Source organism: Acromyrmex echinatior, chromosome 3 (assembly GCF_024713525.1).
Source record: "Acromyrmex echinatior isolate Ae372 chromosome 3, ASM2471352v2, whole genome shotgun sequence".
NCBI classification, from domain to species: domain Eukaryota; kingdom Metazoa; phylum Arthropoda; class Insecta; order Hymenoptera; family Formicidae; genus Acromyrmex; species Acromyrmex echinatior.
This window is the reverse complement of record NC_141854.1, coordinates 19,998,746-20,022,062: the sequence shown is the minus strand read 5'-3', so window position 1 is coordinate 20,022,062 and position 23,317 is coordinate 19,998,746. Positions and strand designations below refer to the sequence as shown.

The 23,317-nt window shown below is 36.1% G+C and overlaps 3 protein-coding genes across 8 annotated transcripts; 1 reads left to right on the top strand and 2 right to left on the bottom strand.

Moving 5' to 3' along the window:
- Window positions 1-21: 21 nt before the first annotated feature.
- Window positions 22-23,179, bottom strand: LOC105146252 (PAT complex subunit CCDC47). Of its 3 annotated transcripts, none has more exons than XM_087404409.1 (4): window positions 23,042-23,179; window positions 1,025-2,018; window positions 721-892; window positions 22-642 (listed from the first exon to the last, which is right to left on the bottom strand). In XM_087404409.1, exons 2-4 carry the CDS (start codon window positions 2,011-2,013, stop codon window positions 403-405), a joined length of 1,401 nt encoding a protein of 466 aa, XP_087260535.1. In that variant the 5' UTR covers window positions 2,014-2,018; window positions 23,042-23,179; the 3' UTR covers window positions 22-402. The 3 variants fall into 3 exon arrangements, with proteins under 3 accessions (XP_087260535.1, XP_011054702.1, XP_087260536.1); XM_011056400.2 differs by lacking the exon at window positions 23,042-23,179 and adding an exon at window positions 3,172-3,374; XM_087404410.1 differs by lacking the exon at window positions 23,042-23,179 and adding an exon at window positions 3,321-3,343.
- On the top strand, window positions 5,308-10,526 carry Klp68D (kinesin-like protein 68D). 2 transcript variants are annotated; one of them, XM_011056399.2, is made up of 2 exons: window positions 5,308-5,653; window positions 8,075-10,526. In XM_011056399.2, the coding sequence occupies exon 2, from the start codon at window positions 8,102-8,104 to the stop codon at window positions 10,280-10,282; it is 2,181 nt and encodes a 726-aa protein (XP_011054701.2). In that variant the 5' UTR covers window positions 5,308-5,653; window positions 8,075-8,101; the 3' UTR covers window positions 10,283-10,526. The 2 variants fall into 2 exon arrangements, with proteins under 2 accessions (XP_011054701.2, XP_087260534.1); XM_087404408.1 differs by lacking the exon at window positions 5,308-5,653 and adding an exon at window positions 5,672-5,824.
- On the bottom strand, window positions 15,431-23,181 carry LOC105146250 (Uncharacterized protein). Of its 3 annotated transcripts, none has more exons than XM_011056397.2 (6): window positions 23,042-23,181; window positions 21,044-21,159; window positions 20,021-20,739; window positions 19,748-19,851; window positions 19,554-19,656; window positions 15,431-19,248 (listed from the first exon to the last, which is right to left on the bottom strand). In XM_011056397.2, exons 2-6 carry the CDS (start codon window positions 21,113-21,115, stop codon window positions 16,410-16,412), a joined length of 3,837 nt encoding a protein of 1,278 aa, XP_011054699.1. In that variant the 5' UTR covers window positions 21,116-21,159; window positions 23,042-23,181; the 3' UTR covers window positions 15,431-16,409. The 3 variants fall into 3 exon arrangements, with proteins under 3 accessions (XP_011054699.1, XP_087260522.1, XP_087260521.1); XM_087404396.1 differs by having other exon boundaries at window positions 22,488-23,045; XM_087404395.1 differs by having other exon boundaries at window positions 21,044-23,045.
- Window positions 23,182-23,317: the final 136 nt, after the last annotated feature.

Sequence of the window (23,317 nt, the reverse complement as noted above, 5' to 3'; positions counted from 1 at the left end):
AGCATTAAAAGAGATATGATATTATTTATGTATATATAGTATTCGTTAAATTTTATTATTCTTTTTTTTCAACAGGGAATATTATATATCTCTATAATATTTAAGTATGTAAGCTGGCAGTAGGGCAAAAAAAATATACGTTACACAACAAACAACTTACAATTCGCAGGACAAAAACTTACATTTTTTCACAGTCGTTTGTACTTTCTTTAATAAGTTCGATATTTCATGTAAGAGAACACTGAGTAAATATATAAATCTCAATGAAGACATAAGTTATTTCGTAGATAATTTGGACGAAGTACAATTCCATTGGAATTACTCACGAATTTTTCTTTTTGGATATGGAGAGAGTAGCAGATTTGTTTAAAATGTACATCCCACTTGTTAATTCTGATTATATCACAAAGCTTTCACTTTAAGTTGCTTCATTCTTGGAGCACGTTTTTTGGCCAATCTTCGTTGTTCCTTTTCTTCCCATTTCCGTTGTTTATCGGGATCTTCCTCTTGGAGAATTCTTTCTTGCTCGGCTCTCCGACGCTCCTCTCGTCTTTGAGCCGCAGCTTCTGCCCTTGCGGCGTGCGTTGTTTTCAGGAAGGCTTCTTCCACTCTGAGTCGATTTTTATCCGCTTTATTTTTACCCTACATACATAACAAAATTCATAATATAAATTACAATAGTTTAAAGATGTATATTCATTAAAGTAAAGAAATACATACCTCTTTAGATAATTTAAAACGTCGTAGCTTATCAATTAAATAGAAAGCAAGTTGAAGTAAAGGTTTGAGTTTTTCTTGAGTCTCTAGATTACTCGTGCGACCCTTGAGACTTATATTCAGACTCATCAACAATATTCTTTTAACTTCAGGCATTGTTAACTGAGTAGTATCTCTAGAATTAAACGACATTAATATTGGAAATATTATTTGGCATTAAATTGACTATTTATTCTAAAATATGTGCATTCTGTATATTTTATTTATTTGAATCATTGTTTAATATGCACAGTTCATTTTTACTTACTCTTGGGGTTTGCGTCCACTGAATTGATCACTAATGTGAATATATTCTATATAAGGCGCAAACTTTGTGAAGGCTTGCTGAATCCTGGTGTCTAAAATAGCTGCCGTTGCTTCTGGAATCTCAGACATTACGTAAAAGCCTGATGGAAGACCGAATTTTTCCCCAGATCGTTTTTCCGGGCAATATACGCTAATATCAGCCATGTCGCGCACTAAATGCATCGCTAACCGCTTTGTGGCAACTGCTAAAACGAAATTATCTATTTCGTCTTTTGAGAGTTCCACTTCTATGTGAATTTGATCATTTTGCGGGCGTACCAATTGAGCTAATATAGCGACTAAGTCTTGTCTCTTTATTAATTTCAATTCTATAAGCATCGAATCACAGCCGACACGTCCGGAACAATATAAACTGTACTGCGATTCACTCTGTCTTATGAAACCATTATCATTTGCATTCTCATTCGATTTGCCTGAATGACCAATGAGAGAAAAATTATCCATCAAAAGCTGCTTATGATCTATTAACCATTGCTCAACTATATGAGCATTTTTTGTACGTCCTACAATATAATTTATAAAGTATACTACTAGTCCAGTGATCATTAATATTTCTAAATAATAACTGTCCCATCTTTCCCGCAAATGGAATGGGACTTTTGTAATAGTCAACGTGGAAGGTTCATCGTTTTTTGGACCAGTGTTGCCCCCAGCAACGTCCAGTCCTTCAAATTCCTCTTCATCTTGAAAATGATCAAATTCACTGTCACCATCTGTAACTAAGACATCGTCCTCCTCGAAATCTTGATTCAATTCTTCTTCTGGAGGTATTTCTGGTGCACGTTCAATAAGCACACTTGGCTTTTCCTCTTCAAAATCTTCAAATTCTGCAAACTCATTATCCTCAGGTACTTCTTCCTGGAAATGGGCTGTAACCCATAGATTAGTAACGACCAATGTGATGTGTGCTATTACTATCCACAATTTCATGTTACCTAAAACAGTAAGCAAAAAAAATATGTAACTTATATTTTGCACTATAATTGTAATTCAAATAATAAGCTTGCTATCATATAAACATATAAAATTTCTTGATACCCAACAAATTCTTTTTCTATTAAATTCTAATTTTTTGTCAATATTTAGTCTAAATTAATACATAGAGTAATATTGTCAAAATAGATGTATTAAATAATATAATAAATATATTATATAATATCAAATAAATTATAAGAATATATTGTTTGTTAGAATTTTTTTTCCAAACAAATAAGCTCTGATATAGCAATATCTATAAAAACGAATTGATAAATGAGAACTAATAATTGAGATCAGTTATCCATTTAATGGAATTATCATCTTATGGAATTATTTTGAATTAATCTTATATTAATAAGATAATAAATTTATCAAAAATATATTACAACAATATATACAGAAAATATCACAAACATATTAAGGCAGTATGATAATCATACAGAATGATAATCAAAAAATTGACAAATCCAATGTTATTTTGCAATGAAAATAAAATAAATACTACTCTGCAGAAAAAACTCATCATTTTTATTAGTATATAATACATATTTATGAACTTGTAAAAATAAACATTAAAAAGCTGAAAATTTAGCTGGTTTCACTGATTCAATATGTATGCTTATATCTCAACTTGAATAGCCATTTCTACAAAAGGAATTTATCTGAAATTTTTTGAAAACAGTTTACAGTTATTAATGTTAGAAAATGTATTTAATTTTGAAAAACTTTTCAATTATTCAATATTGTATAAATTTAGAGGGTAATCTTGAAAATATCAATAAATCACCTAATCAGGCAAATATATTAGCAAAAATGATAAATTTCTTCTACAGAATAGTGTTCAATTCATTTTTCGATTTGTCCATTCATCACAAGATAAAATTATTTATTTTTCGGAGCAATCTTCTGATTGTCAACCTGTACATTTAAGGAGAGATTAATTACTGTTCTCTTCTTTGACGGATAAAATTTTTGTTTCATGTATTAGTTTAAGTATGTATATAGCGTTTTGTGAATATGGAATGCCAGATTAAAATGCAGCCAGTGGCTGAGTTCGACGCGATTAACCTATCGTGTGTCATAGAATTCTAACGTGATACGACGTCTCACCAGTGGATGTAGATTTTTATGTATAAAAATATCAATTTCTCGTCAATTTCTCATCGATCTCAATTTGAAATGATGTCCGATTAATTACAACAGATACTATAATGACGAGTTGACGACCTCCTTGTCGAAAGGTAGACGATTCGCATTACCTTTATTCGCTCTATGACATGAAAGTCACCGCAAGTCACCGTGTGCCTGACGTCACTTCCTCAAAACGAAAGATTGGCTACATTCAGAAAACAGCGATTCGCTGAGCAAAAGTGGAAAATTTACAAATATCGATCTTTATCAAATGTAGATTGAGAAAGAATTATTATTCTTTACGAAGGCTCACGTATCTAATTAAAAATTATGGATAAAAGAGGCTATATTCTATAATTTTTATTTTATTCTTAAATTTTTACAGTGATAAGAAAAATTATTCTCCATTTGAACAAGAGAAGAATAAGAAGAAAAATTCTATTTTCCTAAAATTTTATTTATTACATATGCATTTTACAATGCTTTATGCTGTATTTATAAAATTTATTTTTATAAATTATCGCATGTATTACATTACATTTTTATATAACATAAAATCACATGTAAATATTGTGCGAAATATGTAATTTACAATATGATGTTACGGAATTTTTTTTTATTTTGGGCTACGTTCCAAAACTTTCTCTCCGAGAAAATTTTACTCGAAATATAGTACACATAATGTATACTATAGTATATAGAGTAAAAAATCTTCCTCGAAAAAGAAGTTTTGGAACGTAACCTTGATATAATTTTTACAACTAAGGGCCACTACGGCCAACTCCAATTAACTGATCGGCGATTAGTTCATTGAAATTGACCAATCGCATTTGTCATTTCATTTAACAATAGACTAATCGTCGATTAAAGTTAAATAGGAATTAAATAGGAGTTAAATAGGAGTTGGTCGAAGTGGTCGTTAGTCTTTTATTTCATGGAAAGAAAAGAAATGAAGAATTCGGATTGGTTGATTTTCTTAAGTCTAAAGGATCGTTTATACTGATCATAATCTTTAACTTATGCCGTAATCTATAAGAATTCACCAATCATAGTTGATAGTTTCCCTCGTATTCATTCAACTGTAATGGGTCAATTTCTTATAGCTTAAAATACCTATTGTAGATCCGGATTTAAGAAATCGATCATTCACAGTCAAATGTGAGAAGAATATTCGACTATGATTGGGCAGTTCCTTAAGACTTAAGGCTTACTACACTCTACTGAGTTTGCGGGGTAAGTCCGGATCTACAATAGATGTTTTAAGTCTTAAGCCATAAGAAACTAACCAATTAGAGCCAAATTCGAGAAAAATAATTGATTGAGATTCGCCCATTTCTTATAGCTTAAGGTTTAAAAATCTATTGTAAAGTCCGGATCTACAATAGGTGTTTTAAGCCTTAAGGTCCAATTTCACAATTTACGGCAAACTCTTAACCGAGGTTCAACTTATTCATTATCTCTTTCCTATTCTAGAATTGGAAAGAGATGAGAAACAAGTTGAACCTCGATTAAGAATTAACTATAAGTTGTGAAACTGGGCTTAAGTCGTAAGAAATTGACCAACTACAGTCGAATACGAAGAAAATAATTGATTATGATTTGTCCATTTCTTAATAAATATTGCACACATATGTACAAATTTTATAATTAACTAATCTTTTATATTAGGTATCTAAGCCTAATTCTAAAAACACAATATTATTTGTTCATGCAATTTCTAGTTCAAATCGTATAAAGTATAAAACAAACTTGATTTGTATATAATAAAGCAAATATTATTGCGAGTCGATGTCAGAAGCCGATACAACAAAATTTAATAATTTTCCAACTTTTTTTCACATAAAGGTTTGACATAAAGTCGATCGATTTGAACTACATTATCACTTATATATTTTAATTGTGGAAGATTTTTAAATCTACAATATAAAAGCAGTTAGAAAAATACTTTCTTAAAAAATAAATCAGTAAAAAAAAACAGACAATATACCGCGAGGACAATACTGAGTCGATAAAGTAGAGTTCGCTCGGCGCGCCAGGCTCGACTTTCCCGACTCGTTTCGTCTCGTTCGATGACGGGACGAGATATCGATTTCAAGACCAAGCATTAGTCGCTTAGTCTAGCCGATAGCGGCGACAGCCGAACAGCCCGGCGTTACGCGGGCGAGGGATCTATTCGCCTACGTTTGACATTGACGCGTTTTATCTTCTTTCCTATCAGAGTTGTTAGAAGCATGTCACTTACGCGTAGCACGAGTGTCGTAAAGTGAACGATCGCGCGTATCGGCGCGTACCGATTAACGCTTCTCGATTCGCGATACTTGTCGACTCTCCCCTGTCGCGCGCTCTGCGCGAGAATCAATATATGCGGGCAAGAACGACGGCGACTCGTTGACAACAAATCCTTTGGCTAAATAATGGATCAATACCGACACTTCACAACGGAGGGAAACACGTAGAAACGGTAATAAATCAACGCAAACGGATTCCTTACACTCCATTGTGCGCATTTCTTCCGATCGGCGGACACAAGTGAATCTTTAGAGGATTTTGCTCGTCGCTTCTTTCCCCTTGACATTACGTGACGTTACGTGACGTGCATGTACATTTTGTATATTTAACCCTTAACCGTACGGTAAGTACTGCGGATTCTATCGTCTTTGCGTCTTAGTATAACGTATAAAAAAGGTAGTCTCAACCAATTATTTTTTTTGTGATTTGTTTTTAATTTATCGGGTGCCTAGTTCTCTGTGAACCCATACAAGCTCTCGATCAACGTTACTGATAGATAATTATAAATATACTTTTTTTAATAAATATCAAATTTAATTTATGTAGTGTTTTATGTAGTCTTTTAGGTTTTTTCTTGTCGAAAATATTCTATAAAAATGTCCTAAAGTTATTGACAATTTTTGTATCTTGGCACAGCGCATAAAAAAGGAAGATTCCACGATTATTTTCTTGTGGTTATTTTATTTTCAAATTTATAGGATAATTCCTTGCGTATTACAAATTCTTGGGGTCGACGGAAAATAAATATATCAAATTTAATATGTATTTTTTTTCTTGCAGATATTCCATAAAGCTGTGTTTAAATTATTGACAGACTCTGCATCTTAATATATAAAAATGGTTTCACGACTTTCTTGTGATTATTTTATTTTCAAATTTTATAGAAAAGTTCTTTATAAATAACTGCAAATTCTCAATTGACAAGAAATTGAAAAATGAATACCAAATATGTCTTAATGAATATTAAATAAATATTTGACATTTGACATTTGACATTAACTTTTTTTTTGTTATATAGATATTTTCTATAAAGTTGTGTTTAAATAATTTCTTGAAGAATAGAATAACGATTATAATCGAAACGATTGATAAACGATTGATAGACGTATCTCGTATGATAATGATTAAATAGATGATTTAATAGAAAATAAAATGAATATCTGATTATTTAATACAAAATGCCAAACGAGTCTTTCTTGTTTGTGGTGACGATTCATTTTGAATTTTAATGATACATCCTGTTATTTCAATATTATTTCAAGACTGGAATGCAGTCGAGTGCACTTAAAATGTAATTGGAAAATGATCGATATATATGCCTTACACACCAATATCACCTGCAGGTGATATTGAGGCTCTACAATCTAATTTCAATCGACAGAACGTAAAAATTACACTTACACTTTTCTATTTTTTTTTTTACACAAAAAGTAATTCGAAAAGATACTATATAATAAAAATTCAAAAAATATCGTGTGAATATTAGTAATCAAGTAATTACATACAAATAAAAAATAATTCAAATGTTATGATGTAATATACGATTAATATTGCATAGTATGACTTTCATAAAACATTTTCATGCCAAGTTTTATCGATTCGGAATGTTGTGTGTGCATGGCGACGAAGTATTCACAAAAGTAATGAGTCATCTACAATACTTGGAGTAAGAGTAAGAAATAGATCAATTACAATCGATTATTCTTACATTCGACTATGATTGGTCAATTTCTTTATTCTTCTTACTCCGTATTGTATTGTAGAAAACGCATAATATTGAGTAATCGTAGGCCACAGTGAACTGAAGAATAAGGTTGTACTATTTAGATATATCTATATGATGATGTGTGCAAAAATCTTTAATTTTTTATTGCATTTCGGTAACACAATCGCCATTCTTTTTAATTTTATCTTAAGTAAAATGCTGTCATTCACGGAAAACAATTAATTTCATTTGTTTTGACTATTTTCAAACATTCTTTCATCTTGAACAGATAAATCCATTAAAAAGATCGGTCATTATATGTAAAATTGAATTGTGAAAAATGTTGAAAAGATTGTAAAAAAGATAGTAAAAAAAAGTTTATTTTCATTATAATTGGTTAAAGTTTACATAAATTACTAATTTATATAAATATATATTTTAATCTTTCAATAAGATTAAAATCCTATTAACATGTGAATACATAATTTGTAAGATGAAACTCTTAGTTTGAAATTATATATTCAAATTTTATTTACAGACAATTTAATATTCAAACGCAAATATTTCTTTTAAATGTAAATTTCATTTTTAAGAATTTCATTTTCTAAGAAACACATGATCAGTAAGTATAATGATAATAGTAATCAATACGATAGCATGGTTTTTGAAATATTATCTATAAAATATCTATAAGGCAAGAATATCGAAATTTTAAGATAATTGATATGTACATGTATCGACTTCAATACAAAACTTTTGTACAAAAAAATAGTTTATTTAAAAAAAGAAGAAAATAATAATTTCTTAAATACTAGTTAGTCAGAGAGCCATTTAAAGCAAACAGATTCAGTCAGGATGAAGCATGATCAATAAATCCGTGCTTTGCAGAGGAGAGCTGTGTACTTCATTGCCGGTATGGAAAAATTAGACAACCAGCAGAAGACCTGGAAGAAGAAAAGCATGAAGTCAAGTGTGGTCACTGAGGTAGCGACGCAATGCGTGCAGGTGGTCGTGCGATGCCGACCGATGGACGAGCGGGAGATCGCACGCAATCACATCCGCGTGGTCGATGTGATCCCGTCCAGAGGCGCGGTTGAGGTGCGACATCCACGCGACGATCCGTCCAGCGAGACTGTTAAGGTGTTTACCTTCGATGCGGTGTACGACTGGAATTCCAGCCAACAGGAGCTATACGAGGAGACGGTTAGACCTTTGGTATCCTCGATACTCGACGGCTTCAACGGTACTATCTTCGCCTATGGTCAGACCGGCACCGGGAAAACGTACACCATGGAGGGTTCGAAGACGGATCATGAAAAGCGCGGTATCATACCGCGCTCCTTCGAACACATATTCAATCACATCGGCAGATCGGAGAACATGCAGTATCTGGTGAGAGCCAGCTATCTGGAGATTTATCAAGAAGAGATACGCGATTTGCTGCATCCGGATCAGAGTCTGCGCTTCGAGTTGAAGGAGAAGCCGGATGTTGGGGTGTACGTCAAGGACCTGTCAACTGCCGTTTGTAAGAGCGCGGCGGAGATACAGCACTTAATGAACGTAGGCAATCAAAATAGAACGATCGGTGCGACGAACATGAACGAGCACAGTTCGCGGTCACATGCAATCTTTCTCATCACTATTGAGATGGGTAATATCGATGACACCGGTGGTATTAGAGTGGGACGCTTGAATCTAGTCGATCTCGCTGGTAGCGAGAGACAAAGTAAAACTGGTTCTTCGGGAGAGAGACTAAAAGAAGCGAGCAAAATTAATTTGAGTTTGTCAGCCTTGGGTAATGTGATCTCGGCGTTGGTGGACGGCAAAACTACGCATGTGCCATATCGAGACTCTAAGCTGACGAGATTGCTGCAGGACTCTTTAGGTGGTAATTCGAAAACGATCATGGTAGCGAATATTGGACCAGCTAGTTACAATTATGACGAGACTTTGACGACTCTACGATACGCGAGCCGTGCGAAGAACATCAAGAACAAGCCTAGAATTAATGAGGATCCGAAGGATGCTTTATTGAGGCAATATCAGGAAGAGATAGGTCGATTGAAAGAGAAACTTGCGCTAAAAGGTGGGGTGCAACGAAAGAAGAAGAAATCGAAAAGGAAAAAAGAAGATGAGACGATTGATTCGGAATCGGAGGCGGATGATAGTCGAGGCGAAGACAATAAATTGTCTGAAACTGATAAAAAGCTCATAGCGGAGCAGTTAAAGGCCGAGAAGCAAGAGACCGAGAATCTTGTCCAGAGAATAAAGGATTTGGAGAGCAAGATGCTTTGCGGTGGTAAGAATATAATTGATCACACAAACGAACAGCAAAGGGCATTAGAACAAAAGGCGGCTGAAATTGCGGAACGTAAGAGGCGCGAGGTCGAAATGCAACAGAAGTTAGAGGACGAAGAGTTGACAATGGTCGGCGTGAGGGAGACTTACACTACGTTACAGCAAGAAGTGGATGTGAAATCCAGAAAATTGCGAAAGTGCTTTACCAAGTTGCAAGCTTTAAAGCAGGAGTTAGAAGACGTGACCAGCGACTACAACAGGGACAGACGAGATTTGGAGCAGGAACAGCACGAATTGATGAAGGAGCTGAAGCTCAAGTATCTTATAATAGAGAACTTCATTCCCGAAGAAGAGAAGACAAAGATTTTATCAAGAATCCATCTGGACGAAGAAGAGGATTGCTGGGTTGTGAAAGATCCCGAGCCATCGAGTATAGATGCCATCAAACGACCAACTTCTGTACCGGGTGCGCGTAGACCAGTTTCGGAGTACGCGCGGATCGCTCTCGCGATGGGACGAGGATGTCGTTATGCGGGTGAGAACATTCTGAACTTGGATCTCGACATGCCGGCACGGACGACTTTGGATTACCAGGGACCCGCGATTGCGCCAACGATTCAAGCTGTTTTGGAAGAAGCTCTGCGCGATGAGGGCGACATAGACGTCGACGCTTCGAACACGAGGTTGAGAACCAAAACACGTTTGCAATCTGCGCGAGTCAGACCGAAGAGCGTCACCAAGATGCAACAAATCCCGGCACCGGTTTACCCCAAAACCAGAGGCCTCGTACCGAAGTAAATGAAATTGTTGAAACCCCGATCGGCGCGCTTCTTTTTTTCATTTTGTAAAGGGGAGTGTATATATTGTATGAACCGCATCTTGTACTTTATTTAATTCTTCGCGGTTACCTGGACGTACACGGATGAAGAAACGGAATATGTCTGCAATTCTCTAGTCATTGTGCAATGCGTAAATATATATCGCTACGTCGAGCATGTAACTGTTGTAATAATACATAATATAAAATAGCTCTTAAAATTTCTTTCTAATTGAAATATTTTCCCTCATTTCTACACATCGTAAGGATTATTTTAAAAAGATATATATATAAAGATGGTATATATATTTGATAAAAGATACTATTTTTATTTAAATCACTAAAGATACTATTTTTTTCTTATTAATTTCATTTTTTTGTTAATTGATAGTATGCTTTTCAATCAATTATTTGTCTCCATAAAAACATAAGATAAGTTATTAAAGTTCATATTACTTTAAAATGGAAAATATATTACATACTATTGTAAGCGAGCGTTTGCCTCCGTCGTTCAGCGACGGTTTGCGTTATTAGCCGCCTGGTAGCGCCTTGATCTCCGCGCGCGTGGATAAAAGGGTGAAATCACACAGTGCAGAAAACAATTGCGGAATAGAGAATGCGTCATAGAACCAATCAGCGTTATTTTGCGTTATTCTGAATAGGAATAAATATCCGCTAATTGTTTCAATGGCGCATTTTGTATTCCGCAGTCCTATTCCGGACCGTGTGATTTCACTCTAAGTCTCTATGGAGCCGTTTGAGATAGCGCAAGTGCGTCTGTCCGTTGTGATCCTGATTAGCCGATTGAGTTATTCGAACGAGATCGCTTGGTAATTCGTGGGATAGTAAGTAGACTTGGTGAAGAGGTCCCATGGCGGACGGTCGTGTATTAACTGCGCGGTAATAAAGATCCGTTAGCGAAGTACGTGGTCGTCTCGCTGATATCCTTATCCTTCAAAATAATCCTGACACCCTGTTGTCGCGGAACATAAACCCGACTGCGAAATTAAGTTGTAAAATAACAACTTACAGCATCAGAAGTGGGATAGTGAGATCAAGGACGATGAACAATCAGTACGTTTCGTGAGGACACTCGTGAAGTTTCGTCATCATTTTTCGGCGTTAGAACATTGCATGTGCAATGTAAGATAGCCGGATCGTCAGCCTTCATGGTCGCAGTTTCTTCACATAGCGGTTACGATTATTATTATTTCCTGCGCTCGTATCGTGCTAGCGTGAGCGGTCTTGTTGCCGACAACACTCATTGTCGAGTAACTCGTTTAATCATTCGTTCGTTGTCACTGTGGATAATTCGGGACTGTGGTAAGGAAGTTCGGTGAGTTAAATATCTACTCATTTGAAGAGGTGCAAAAGAAGCTCTCTGATTTAAATTTGGAAAAAGAGAGGCATGTATGTGCGCCTTGTTGACCTATAATGAGGAGGTCCACTCTCGTGGATCCGGTTCGGAAGAAGACTCATCCTTTTGTGGTTTTTCGCCATAGACGGGTAAAAACATCCGCCTCTGCAAAGAGCCAGCAAGGAGGACGAGGACTTCCTGCACAAGGAATTCGAAGCGCTGCTAAATACCAGATTTCAGCTGCGCCAATCGCCTCATTAGGCATGAATAACCCAGCGGCTTGTCGAGTCTCTCCTGCACCAAAGCCCGTTCAGATTCAACAATCAATTCAACCCAAGATGCCAGGTGCGGCGTTATCCGGTTTCCACTCAAGCAGCAAGATTGTTGGTCGATTAAATTCCTTCGTTTGGAGGAACAGAAGATGAAGACGTTGAAGTGTGGCTGCGGAAAATAGACATAATAGCTGCAGTTCATTGTGCAAGTTTTTACGTCGCGCTCTTAGCGGCTTCTAGCAAACTAGTGAAGCACATTCGTGATTGATATAATGATGATGAAAGTGCGAGTTTGTCTTGATCAGAATTCAGGTCTAGGATTTCAGCTCGTTTTAAGAAGGATATATGGCATTACGATCAGGAAAATAGATGAACCCAAATGGAATTATTCCAAGGAGACATTCCACGAATACGCGTTGCAAAAACATAATGCAACATCTGCCAGATCAAGATAAAAACCAGTTACTGATTGATGGAGTTGGTAATTGAAATAAATTCAGTTAACGGTTCGACATGCAGACTGAATGCATTGGTTGATATAGGACAGGCAGTCCTATAACTCATTAGCGAATACATTTTCAGAATTTTCTTTGATCAAAGTCTAAAAATTGACAAGCCTTGAACAAACGTATACTTCAGTAAATAACGATGAAATTGATATTCTCAGTTCGCATAATTTTCGCATTTATTGATGGTTGTTTTTCATTGTTTATGTTATCTACCTCGAAATTTCAAATCAATTTTAAGGTAATTAAAAATAGCGACATTGAATATAATACTGATTTTGATCGTAAAACTGATCTGAAGTTACAAAATATAATCGGTGAAGTTAGTAAGACGGTGCTAACACCTGCTGAAGACGATTATACTGTAAAAGTGATGAACTACTAAGGGATGAATCTCTGTGTATAATTATGCACCTCGTCGCTTTGCTCATACAGAGAGATTGCAGATTCGCGGATGATTTAACAGCACGTGGAATTATTAAGTCAAGTTGTTCACCGTACTGTGCGCGAGTAGTGCCAGTTCGCAAAAAGAATAATTCGCTTAGATTGTGCGTCGATTTGAGACCGTTTAACGTATAGTAAAAATTATCTAGCAAGTCTTGATAATAAAAAAATATTCACTTTACTTGATTTAAAAGATGGTTTCCATAATATCAAGATTCACTCACACCATACCAAATATTTTTCATTTACTATGGATGGTCAATTTGAATATGTTCGTCTCCCATTTGGTTATTGTGAAGTTGAGTTCCAGAAACGTTTGAATCATATTCTGCAACTTCTCACGGAATGACAAAGTGATTGTCTATATGGATGATATTCTTATAGCCACGTCATCAATTGAAAAAAATTTATCGGTGCTCAAATCTACAATGCTACTTTTCAAGAAGTATGATTTTTTTCATATAAATTTTGATAAGTGTTTGTTTTTAAAGAACTCTATTGAGTCTTGGCTATCAACTGTCTTCAGGTGGAATTACATTAAGCAGCCGTCACACCGACGCAATAAAGAATTATCCATTTCCAAAGACTACTCTTGAGTTACAGCGCGGCTTAGATTATTCAATTATTTTGGGCGTTTCATATCCGACTATGCTCGAATCGCCAAACTATTGCATGATTTGCTGCATATTGTAGCTTCAAGTAGAACCAAATCAACGTCTCTAGATAAAGAACTACAATTCTATCAGCTTTCAGACCCGGCATTATGAGCTTTAGCTCAAACTCTCGAAAAGTCGGAACACGATAAATATGATAGATGGTCTTGTTTTTCGTAAAGAGGAGATCAAAGTTCTACGTACTTGCTATGATTCACAAGCTAATGCACATATATCACGATGAATCTGCACATTGTCGATAAAACCTATCAAGGAATAAGTGCAAACTATTGATTTCCTTCAATGCGGAAGCGCTTAAGGACCTATATTAACAATTGCCTAAAGTGTTTCACGGCGAATATCTCGACTAACATTAAAGAGGGTGAATTGCAATTAATGCCCACTACGACCAAGCTCTCCCGAATTTTATAGACTGACCATTTTGGGCCATCAGTTGAATCCTAATTATGATAGTAAGCATATTTGCTTTTGGTTGATTCATTCACGCGCTTTACGTGGCTGTTTCCAATAAAGATGACATCGCGTGATGGTCATTAAGCATTTCTCGGTTCTGATCAATATATTCGAGAATATCCAGATGAAATAGTTTCTAATAGAGATACCGCCTTTACCTCAACTGAGTTTTGCTGACAAAGTCGGCCATAGACAAGTTGCAGTAGCAGCCTCGTGGGCTAATAGTTTGATCGAAAGGATAAACCGGTTCTTAAAATCGTTATTGGAGAAAGTTGTCGAAGGGCCGAGCGATTGGGTTGATCAATTACCAACAGTCCAATATGTCATAAATAACACTTATCATTCATCATCGAAGACATCGCCGTCTAAACTTCTACTCGGATATGATCAGAACAATCACTCAGATAGCAAATTGGTCGATTACCTTTCGGATTTATTAAAAGATAGTTTTCAAAGTGATACCGACCGCGAAGCGGCACATCAGTTAGCTATTGACACTACAAATAAGATTAAACAATATAATAAAGTCTATTACGATTGAGTTCATAAAACTCTGTCTATATACAGCGTGAGTGACTATGTAATGAGAAACAATCCCGGTGGTAAAGCCCGGTGAAAACCAAAAATTTAAGGATCCTTATCTTGTTGAGATTCTCAATAAGAATCGCTATGACAAAGAATATACCTGGTACCTTTTAATATAACCCAGCGTTCTTACAATTCCATTCTGTCATCAGACAGGCTAAAGCCTTGGGTAAAACCTGCGATACCATAACAGTCATTCAGACTTTTCTCCTGTAATCGTGACAATACCCTACGTCTGTGATATATATAGCTAATGACTATTGCATATTAAGCATTTGTATAGGATAAGTTCTCATTTGTTCGTAATATTTCTTTTAAATTCTTTTATATTTATACGATCTAGTCCGTCCGTATCTCTATATTTAAATTTTGTAATTTGATGTAATTATTACAATGCATTTTTATTACGTTGCATTTAATAGTTTTTCATGTGTATCAGTTATCGCTTCTTCTTTAAGTTTATTAATAATCATTTCGGGATCCACGAGTCCTGGTGACGTCTTGATCTCCACGCCCGTTGTGCGCGTGTAGAATAAATCTCGCATGTATGTAAGCTGTTTGAGATAGCGCCTGTCCGTTGTGACATGGCGATCCCTGATTGGCCGTTTGAGTTATTTGAACGAGACGCTCGGTGGTTCATGGGATAGTAAGTAGACTTGGTGAAGAGGTTCCATGGCGGACGGTCGTGTATTAACTGCGCGGTAATAAAGATCCGTTAGCGAAGTACGTGGTGATCATCTCCCTGATATCTTTATCCTTCAAAATAAGCCTGACACTCTGCTGTCGTGGAACATAAACTCGACTGCGAAATTAAGTTGTAAAATAACAACTTACACTATTAATGTGTACTACTCTTGTAATTTATTTATTGAAGAATTACACTTTGATTATAGTAAATGTTGAATCCTGAATATCGTGCAAAATATTTCTGCCTAAAGCGCCTTTTACACAATTTTATTATAAATTGTTAAATATTGTTGCAATTTCTGTGCAACAAAAGCGCGATTTTTATTAGAGATATATTACAAATATAGTAAAACTATGTTGTGATGATGTACACGCTCTGGTGATTAGTCTGTTTGTTTTACTTACTTTCGTTTGGTCGAAGTTGCACGATGTATGTAACAACGACACACATTCACTTCATGCATATACAACTCACTCAAACGCGACGTACATTCGGTCAATATATGCAACTTAATAGTCTCACTGACACGAACCCGCGCAGTAGTGATACATGAAAACTCACGCGAAAACGTAATGTGAGTTGTGGATGAAAATGCGTTCAATAGATAAAAAAGAAAGTGTTTCGAACATTACATACCTAACATACAATTGACATATTCTTGTAAGTTATACTCTCGAAACGAGATTCTATCTCATTAAAAAATGATAATATGATGTGATTTTTTTTACTCTGGCATTTTGCTGTGTGGATACATAGATGTTGGATTTATATAAATAAATAAAATTAAAGTAGAAATACGCGGGTGATAGGATGGAACATCTACAATCACAATTTTGTAAGTACAATTTTTTCTGATCAACCTTATGGAAGCAGACTGAAACGAAATGCTGTGCATTGTCTATTATTGACTAATTATGAAATAGAATCCGATTCATTTGATAAAAAATACATGAAGCGCGAGTAAAAACGAGTGCAGAACTTACACAGGCATCTTAGCATCTCTACACGGAAAGAGACGGAACTTCGGGACTTCGTTCGAATTCATAGACTGATCTAATGCAGACCTGATGCCCCGCAATGCGAATGTGCATTGAAGTTATTGACGAAGCGATAGCAGAGTACATTTCGTTCAATAAAACCGTTGTTGCTGCATGTAAGGATCGTATTGCTGCGACGGAGATTGTTGAACATAGTTCGACGGAGGCGCAGCTTGTGGTGCACTGTAAGAACCATAAGTTTGCTGAGGGTACTGATTTGGCGGTCCTCCAAATTGACCTTGATTAACTGGATTAATTGGATTTCCATAACCTTGATAATTATAACTATTGTCCATATATCCGGGATTATTAGAGAATATTTGTGGCTGTGGTGGATAATTCGAGAATTGTTGATTCGACAAGTTGGGATAGGTCATTGGCTGTTCTTGCGAACGCGACTGATTATTATTTGAAAGAAAATTTTGATTATAAAAGGGCATTGCACCAGGTGGTCCTGGCTCATTGGAACTTGTTATGGACTCGATTTTTTTCTCGCTTAGACTTAACGATTTCGGAACGTATTTATTCGGCAGATCACACATAATGTTTGCAATTAAACGTTTAGTTTCATTTAATATTGCGTTGGGATCATTCGTTTTCGTAATTTCCTTTGATCTTGATATTGGCGAGTTTGATCGCGATCTCAATCTCGATCTTGACCGTGATCGCGATCGCGATCGAGACCATGATTTCGGTGAGAAAGTACGCGACTTCTTCGCTTTTTCGTTCTCGCTCACATTCTTGCTCGCTGCTTTGTAGATATCTTCATACGTATAGTCGTCGTCATCATCAGACAAATCTATCGTCTTAATCTTAGTTTTATCCTCACTATCTTTTTTCGTTTGTTGCTCTTCGTCTTCATCATTTGCGAACATGTCCAATTTAGGTTTCCACTTATCTTCATCGTCTGTTGGATTCTGATTCCCTTTACGAGAAGAAAATGGGGAAGTACTCTTTTTACCTTTACCAATGGACGCTTCGATCTCCAAACTTGGTGATTTTACATTTCCTGTTATCGATAATGGCTTTGGCGATGACGTCATGCCAAGATTAACGAAGTGTCTCAACTTCTCCACTCTTGTCGGATCGCTCGCTTCAAGCTTCTTGAGAGAATTTATGAGACTGTGTTGTTCCTCAGTGTTCAGATCCTTAAATTTTTGTAACTTCATTTTTAGATCGATATCTGACAAATTTTCCGATTCTGTTTTCGAAGCCTGAGATTGAGTAGACTCAACCGGAATGGTCGTCGTTTTGGCAGGCTCTGTTACTTGAGGAGCGGTAGTGCCGCTATTCGTTAGACCTTTGACAAAATCAGCAGTGGTGACCGGTTTATCGGAATGTTTTGATGCTTCTGCCATGCCAACTACAGCATTAATCAGAGTTTCTAATTCTTCCTGCGAGACATTTGATCTGCCTTGCGCGACGAGAGCCGCGGCAATCTGTTGAGCAATAGCGACTTTATCAACTGTGCCGACACCTGGTACGCTCACTGGTTCAGATTTAATGATCGGAGCAGCTATCTCTGATCTTGAATATGTAGTTCGATTCATGTAACTTGTTATGGGTTTAGATGCTTCCAAAATTTCTCGTTCTTTCTTTTTCCTCTCTTCTAGTTTCTTCTTACTCTCAGAAGCTTTGTGCAGTAACTTAGCGATATTCTGTATAGCCGTTTTAGTTGCCGTAATCGCCATTTTCTCTACCATGCTCGCGAACAGTTGACCCTTGAGTTTTTCTTTGACGGTTTCGAATAGAACGCTCACTTCTTCATCATATAACAGTTCTTCAGCGGAATTTGGCTTTGCCTTCTCAGCCGCTAAAGCTTTCGACAAAAGCGATACTATCTTAGGCCCAAGGGAACCTAACTGTCCTTCAAGCGCTGTAAGTAACCGCAATAAACCGACTACTTCAAGATCTTCCGTTAACACTTCTTCCGCGATAGGCGACTGAGTGGCCGAGTCATCTTTTATAGGATACGGCGTTGCGTAATATATCTGCCTGCGCGATGGATAATGGTTATATCCTCTTCCACGTGGATACGTAGGATACGCGTAATCTCGGTCCCTGGCTTCATGGCGTTCATAATAATCAGTCTTGACCACCGTTTTCGTACCAACGTATTCTACTTCATCGTCACTTTCTATGGCATGCTTACTGCGCTTTGTAGGGGAACGTTCCCGCTCTTTTTCTCGGTCTCGGTCTCTGTCTCGTTCTCGCTCTCGTTCTCGCTCTCGCTCTCGTTCTCGCTCTCGCTCTCGCTCTCGCTCTCGCTCTCGTTCTCGCTCGCGCTCTCGCTCTCGCCTCGGTGGAATCCACTTCTCCGGCGGTTTGTCTTCAGGTAATTCCAATCTCTTTTTAATCTCTTCTTTTCGCTGCTGAAGCTGTTCATTGTGGATCTCGCGCATCCGCTTGTTCCAAAACTCAATCCATTCTGGCTTGAAGTCATGCTTGCTTGGATCGTTACCTTCGGCTTGGAGTTCCTTGTACCGTCTGTTCCAGAATTTTTTCCATTCATCTGGATAAGACGGATGTTTTTCAGGATTCTTCTCGTGAAACTTTAAAGCACGATCTAATGTTTCTTCGGCGCGTCTAATCTGCTCGCGGTATTTATCCCACTTGTCGCGTTCCCTAAGAGGCTGTAAAGACCGCGAACGCGATCGTGATCGCGATCGGCCGCGAATACGTTCGCGTGACTGTCGCAAATTACTACGATACTTTCCTGTGTTTCTCTCAGTGGAATTTCTTTTATTTCGATTCGGTGAACGCGATCTTGAACGAGATGGTGATGGACTGCTAGATATGCTCGAAAGTGATGAAAGCGATTTCGTGTCATCAGAGGGTCGTTTTGAATCTTTTGAATCTTCCTCCTCAGGTTTCGGTGAGGTTTTACGAAGGTTCATTTTGTCCTTGTTGACTATACGCATTTTGAAACCCCTAAAATAAGAATTTCGAAGGTAAAAAATATCCGTATTCGAAAATTATAATTCTAACAGAAAATGATACAATAAAAATATACTCTCTTTCTGTTAATTTATAGATGTATAAACAATAATCAAGAAAAAAATAATCAAATTTTAAAACAGATTAAATCATTGAAAAATTTTTGATAAAACATTCTTAAATTTTTATTTAGACTAGTTTTATTTAGAAATGAGTTAATATTAACAAAAAATTTATAAAAATTTCTCTATTAATCTTTTTAATATTTATATTTTGATTTTATTATTTTATTTACTTACGATTTCGAAACTTCTCCTTTAGATTCTAATTTTTTGGGTTCTACTTTTTCCTTTTTCTTCTCTTCTTTTTTATTTTTATCGTCAATCTTTTTGTCAGGAGAATCTTGATGGAAATGAATGATTTTAAAAAATCTTATTATTAAAAAAATGTAATTATTGTTTCAAAAACAGTTATATAATGCATGTATACTCACCTTTCTTTTTTAAATTATTACCATTCATTTCTGCCATTTTTTCATCAAAATTTGTTACCCATCGCACATCATAAACATCCATAAACGTACAGTCTGATGTTTCCCTGCATATAGGAAACAGCTAAATTGGTTTTTCATATGATAAAGTAACATAAAAAATCAAAATGATTAGAAATTAGAACATTGTATTATTAATGTCAATATCATATTGAATATAAGTGACAAACTGCGAAGATCAACGGTCAATAATATTGATTGAATACTTGGACTTACTTAAAATGAACGTCCTGATATACTCTCTTGATATATTGCATCTTATTCTTTTCAAACTGAGATTTGTCTACCATTTGCGGCTTCATTCTTCCAAACTTTTCTTCGATTTTTTTCGCCACTAACACCGAAATTTCATTGGCCCCGCGCTTATAGTTAGGGGTACGCGGTAACTCCGCAATTGCTCGCGATATAGTTGAAAAGTGTCTATTCAGATACGTGATTCGGTGATTGTAACTGGTAATGTGAGCCATTACCGTACGTGGATCACCACGCTTGTCGCACAAAACACACGTATAACTCGGTTCGCAGGAGTCATTGTCCACCAACTCCAATAGGTACTCGAGACCGACGAGTGGCGAGCTTTGATGACGATCTAAACTCATCTGTATCGATGTGCTCCGCGTTATTTGATCTTCCATACCAGGTGGTACTGGCTCACCAGGTGCCAAGGTATCAGTAGCAGTAGATTGCACTGGCGCGATCATCTTGGCCACATCCGGTCTTTTAGACCATAGCATAACCGGATATGGCCACTCGTCCAGTTTCATTTTGTGACGATTACACAAATTATGATTTATCAATTTATGGGCCCCGAACAAAGCAACGTTACAGATATGACACCATATATCACCATCTTCAGTTTCTGAGTAAACGGGTCTGAGTGCGCCGTCTTCGGCGGTAACGCTGCATCGCATTATACGCTTCCGATCATATTCTTCCTATGAAACATAAACGATTCGTAAGGCAGATTGATCTTCCGTTGTCGAATGCTAGTCTCAAAAATATCCGTAATTCGCAATGGTCCATATACTATTTTCGTGAAGAATGGAACGTTAAATGTATATGACAACTGATATGATAACAGATATGTGCAAAACAATTATTTTGACTGTAACTTGGACTTGCATATTTGATAAGATATATTTGTTTGAAATTATACTATATTAGCACAATTTATAATAGCAATCGTTGCTATTATTATATATGTAAAATTGTTTCTGTAGCCATCAAACATCTACTTACCTTTTCTTTAGCCTCTTCTGATATATGAGAAGGATTACGTCCCTCTATATCGAGATCATCAAAGTTCTGCATGGTACGGTCGTAATAGCGGATGACGCGGTCACCAGAAATATTCTCTGAAAATATCGAAATCTTATAAGGCCAAAAAAAGTGATGGCCATGGCACATCAAGGTTGGCACAAAATTGCAATTGCAAGATTCGCTTACAAAATTCGCGAAGGTAACTTTTTATGAAGAAGCACATTAGAAGAAAATCATAATGCACCAATAAAATATAAGCGAATGTTACATTCACAGATATCACCGAGTTTATCTGTGAATATAGTTTCAGTATTGTATTAGCCAACCCTGCAGTAGCGGTTTCTGGTAGCATATCAAATTTGTTAGTTATTTTAATTTAGTTGGAAATTTTAATTAGCCGTACTTACTTACCATTATTACTGCCGCATGTGCTAACAACTAATATTTAACCGAAATAAATATTTACAGTGCCATATATATCCAATGTATAACACAGTCATACGCAAATGTCAAAGACAGATGTCATACTTAACTCAGAAGTATGTTATTTAAAAGTAAAAATTACAAATTTTTACATATTCCATGTGCACACGTGCGAGAAAAAGACACGTAGCACAAAGCAGAATACATTATTTTAAAAATTCATTATTCTCATAAATAGAAAATAATACAAACTGTATGAACTCCGATACTTCAAACAAATTAAAACAAAGGAAGTTATAGGAGTCAGACATGGTAAATGTGCAGATAAAATTTTATATGTCACACTTACTCAGTATGTCATTGAAAATTTTACAACATTCTACTAGCACGTTTCAAAAATATGTTTCAAAACAAGATTTTATGATTCTATTGTAATACAGTACAAAAAAAAATATAGAAATTGCATAAACGGCTAATAAGCTTTCTACAATAAGCCTAAGCTTTGAATCTTAAGCCTAAGAAATTTACTTAGTGATCATTAGACTGCGGATATTTATGCAAAATACTTAACTGAATATTAATTATCGGACTTTAGTAGTCAATCGTTAAAGAGTTATTAAAAAGTAAAATAAAAAGATTGCCATCTGTAAATATGGAATTTATGCAAAATGTGTATTTTATACAAAATATTCAAGTATTTTGCATAAATATCCAGTCTAGTCATCATACTCGATTATTATTTTCACATTCGACTGTGACTGGTCAATTACTTACTGCTTAAGATTTATAGCTTAAGTAACGGCTTATTCTAGAATGTATGTTTTACCTATGTATTATACTACATAATGAACATAGATAAAAGTATTTTTATATGCGTAAAGTTACAATGTTTCACATATAAGGGAAGGTAAGGCATTTTATCTTAGCATTTACGAATCGCTATGAGTAATCACTATTTATCACCTTGCTAGAGTATTTAAACAATCCTCCAGCTACTTACCAACTATAAGAGAAATATTAGAATTCCAAGAACCGTTTCCACTACAAAAAACCACCAAAAAACCACCAACTTAAACTGAACTGATTTTCCATAGGAATCACAAGTGGGGCAAAGTTAAGACGTTCTTTAACTTCGCCAAATTGACTGATAATTAACAAGATAAAATATTCCGCGAGTCAATCGTTCGCAACAACCATACCGTATAACACTCCGCGTTATACAAAATGTATGTGTGTGTGTAAATATTTTAATCCGGCACTTTGTCCCGAACAGATAGACCGCGATCGCGCGTTATCTAGTCAGATCGTACAATCAAACGTAGGAGGTTAATACGTAACGGCAACGTTTATACCATTACGTGTCCTCGTAGAAGCGAAATACGCTTGTTTCGATAACGCGGAGCATCCGCGACGATACATAAACACTAACGAAGGTGACAATAATTCCCCTGAAAAATTGAACACCTCGCCTCGCGTCATCTTGGACATCGATCGTTGACTTGATCATTCTCGTTTTATATCATGACATTCGGCGAGCCGACGGAGTTGACTTACCTAATGTCTGTTCGCTGTCACTCAGTAAGACTGCCAATGTCACAGCCCGAACGTCTTTCAAGATAATTTACGAAAAATAGCAAAACAGCTTCTTCATCGTTATGGCGAAAGCCGTACATCCGTGGCATATCACATTTGCATAACTATTTATGGATGCAGGTTGCACCTGTCAATGATTGAATGAAACACGAATAGTGTCCCTAGAATACACTAGAATGGACAGTGCGTTTTTTTGAGTGCGTTCCGAGTTAAGAAACTAGTTACACACACTTTCCG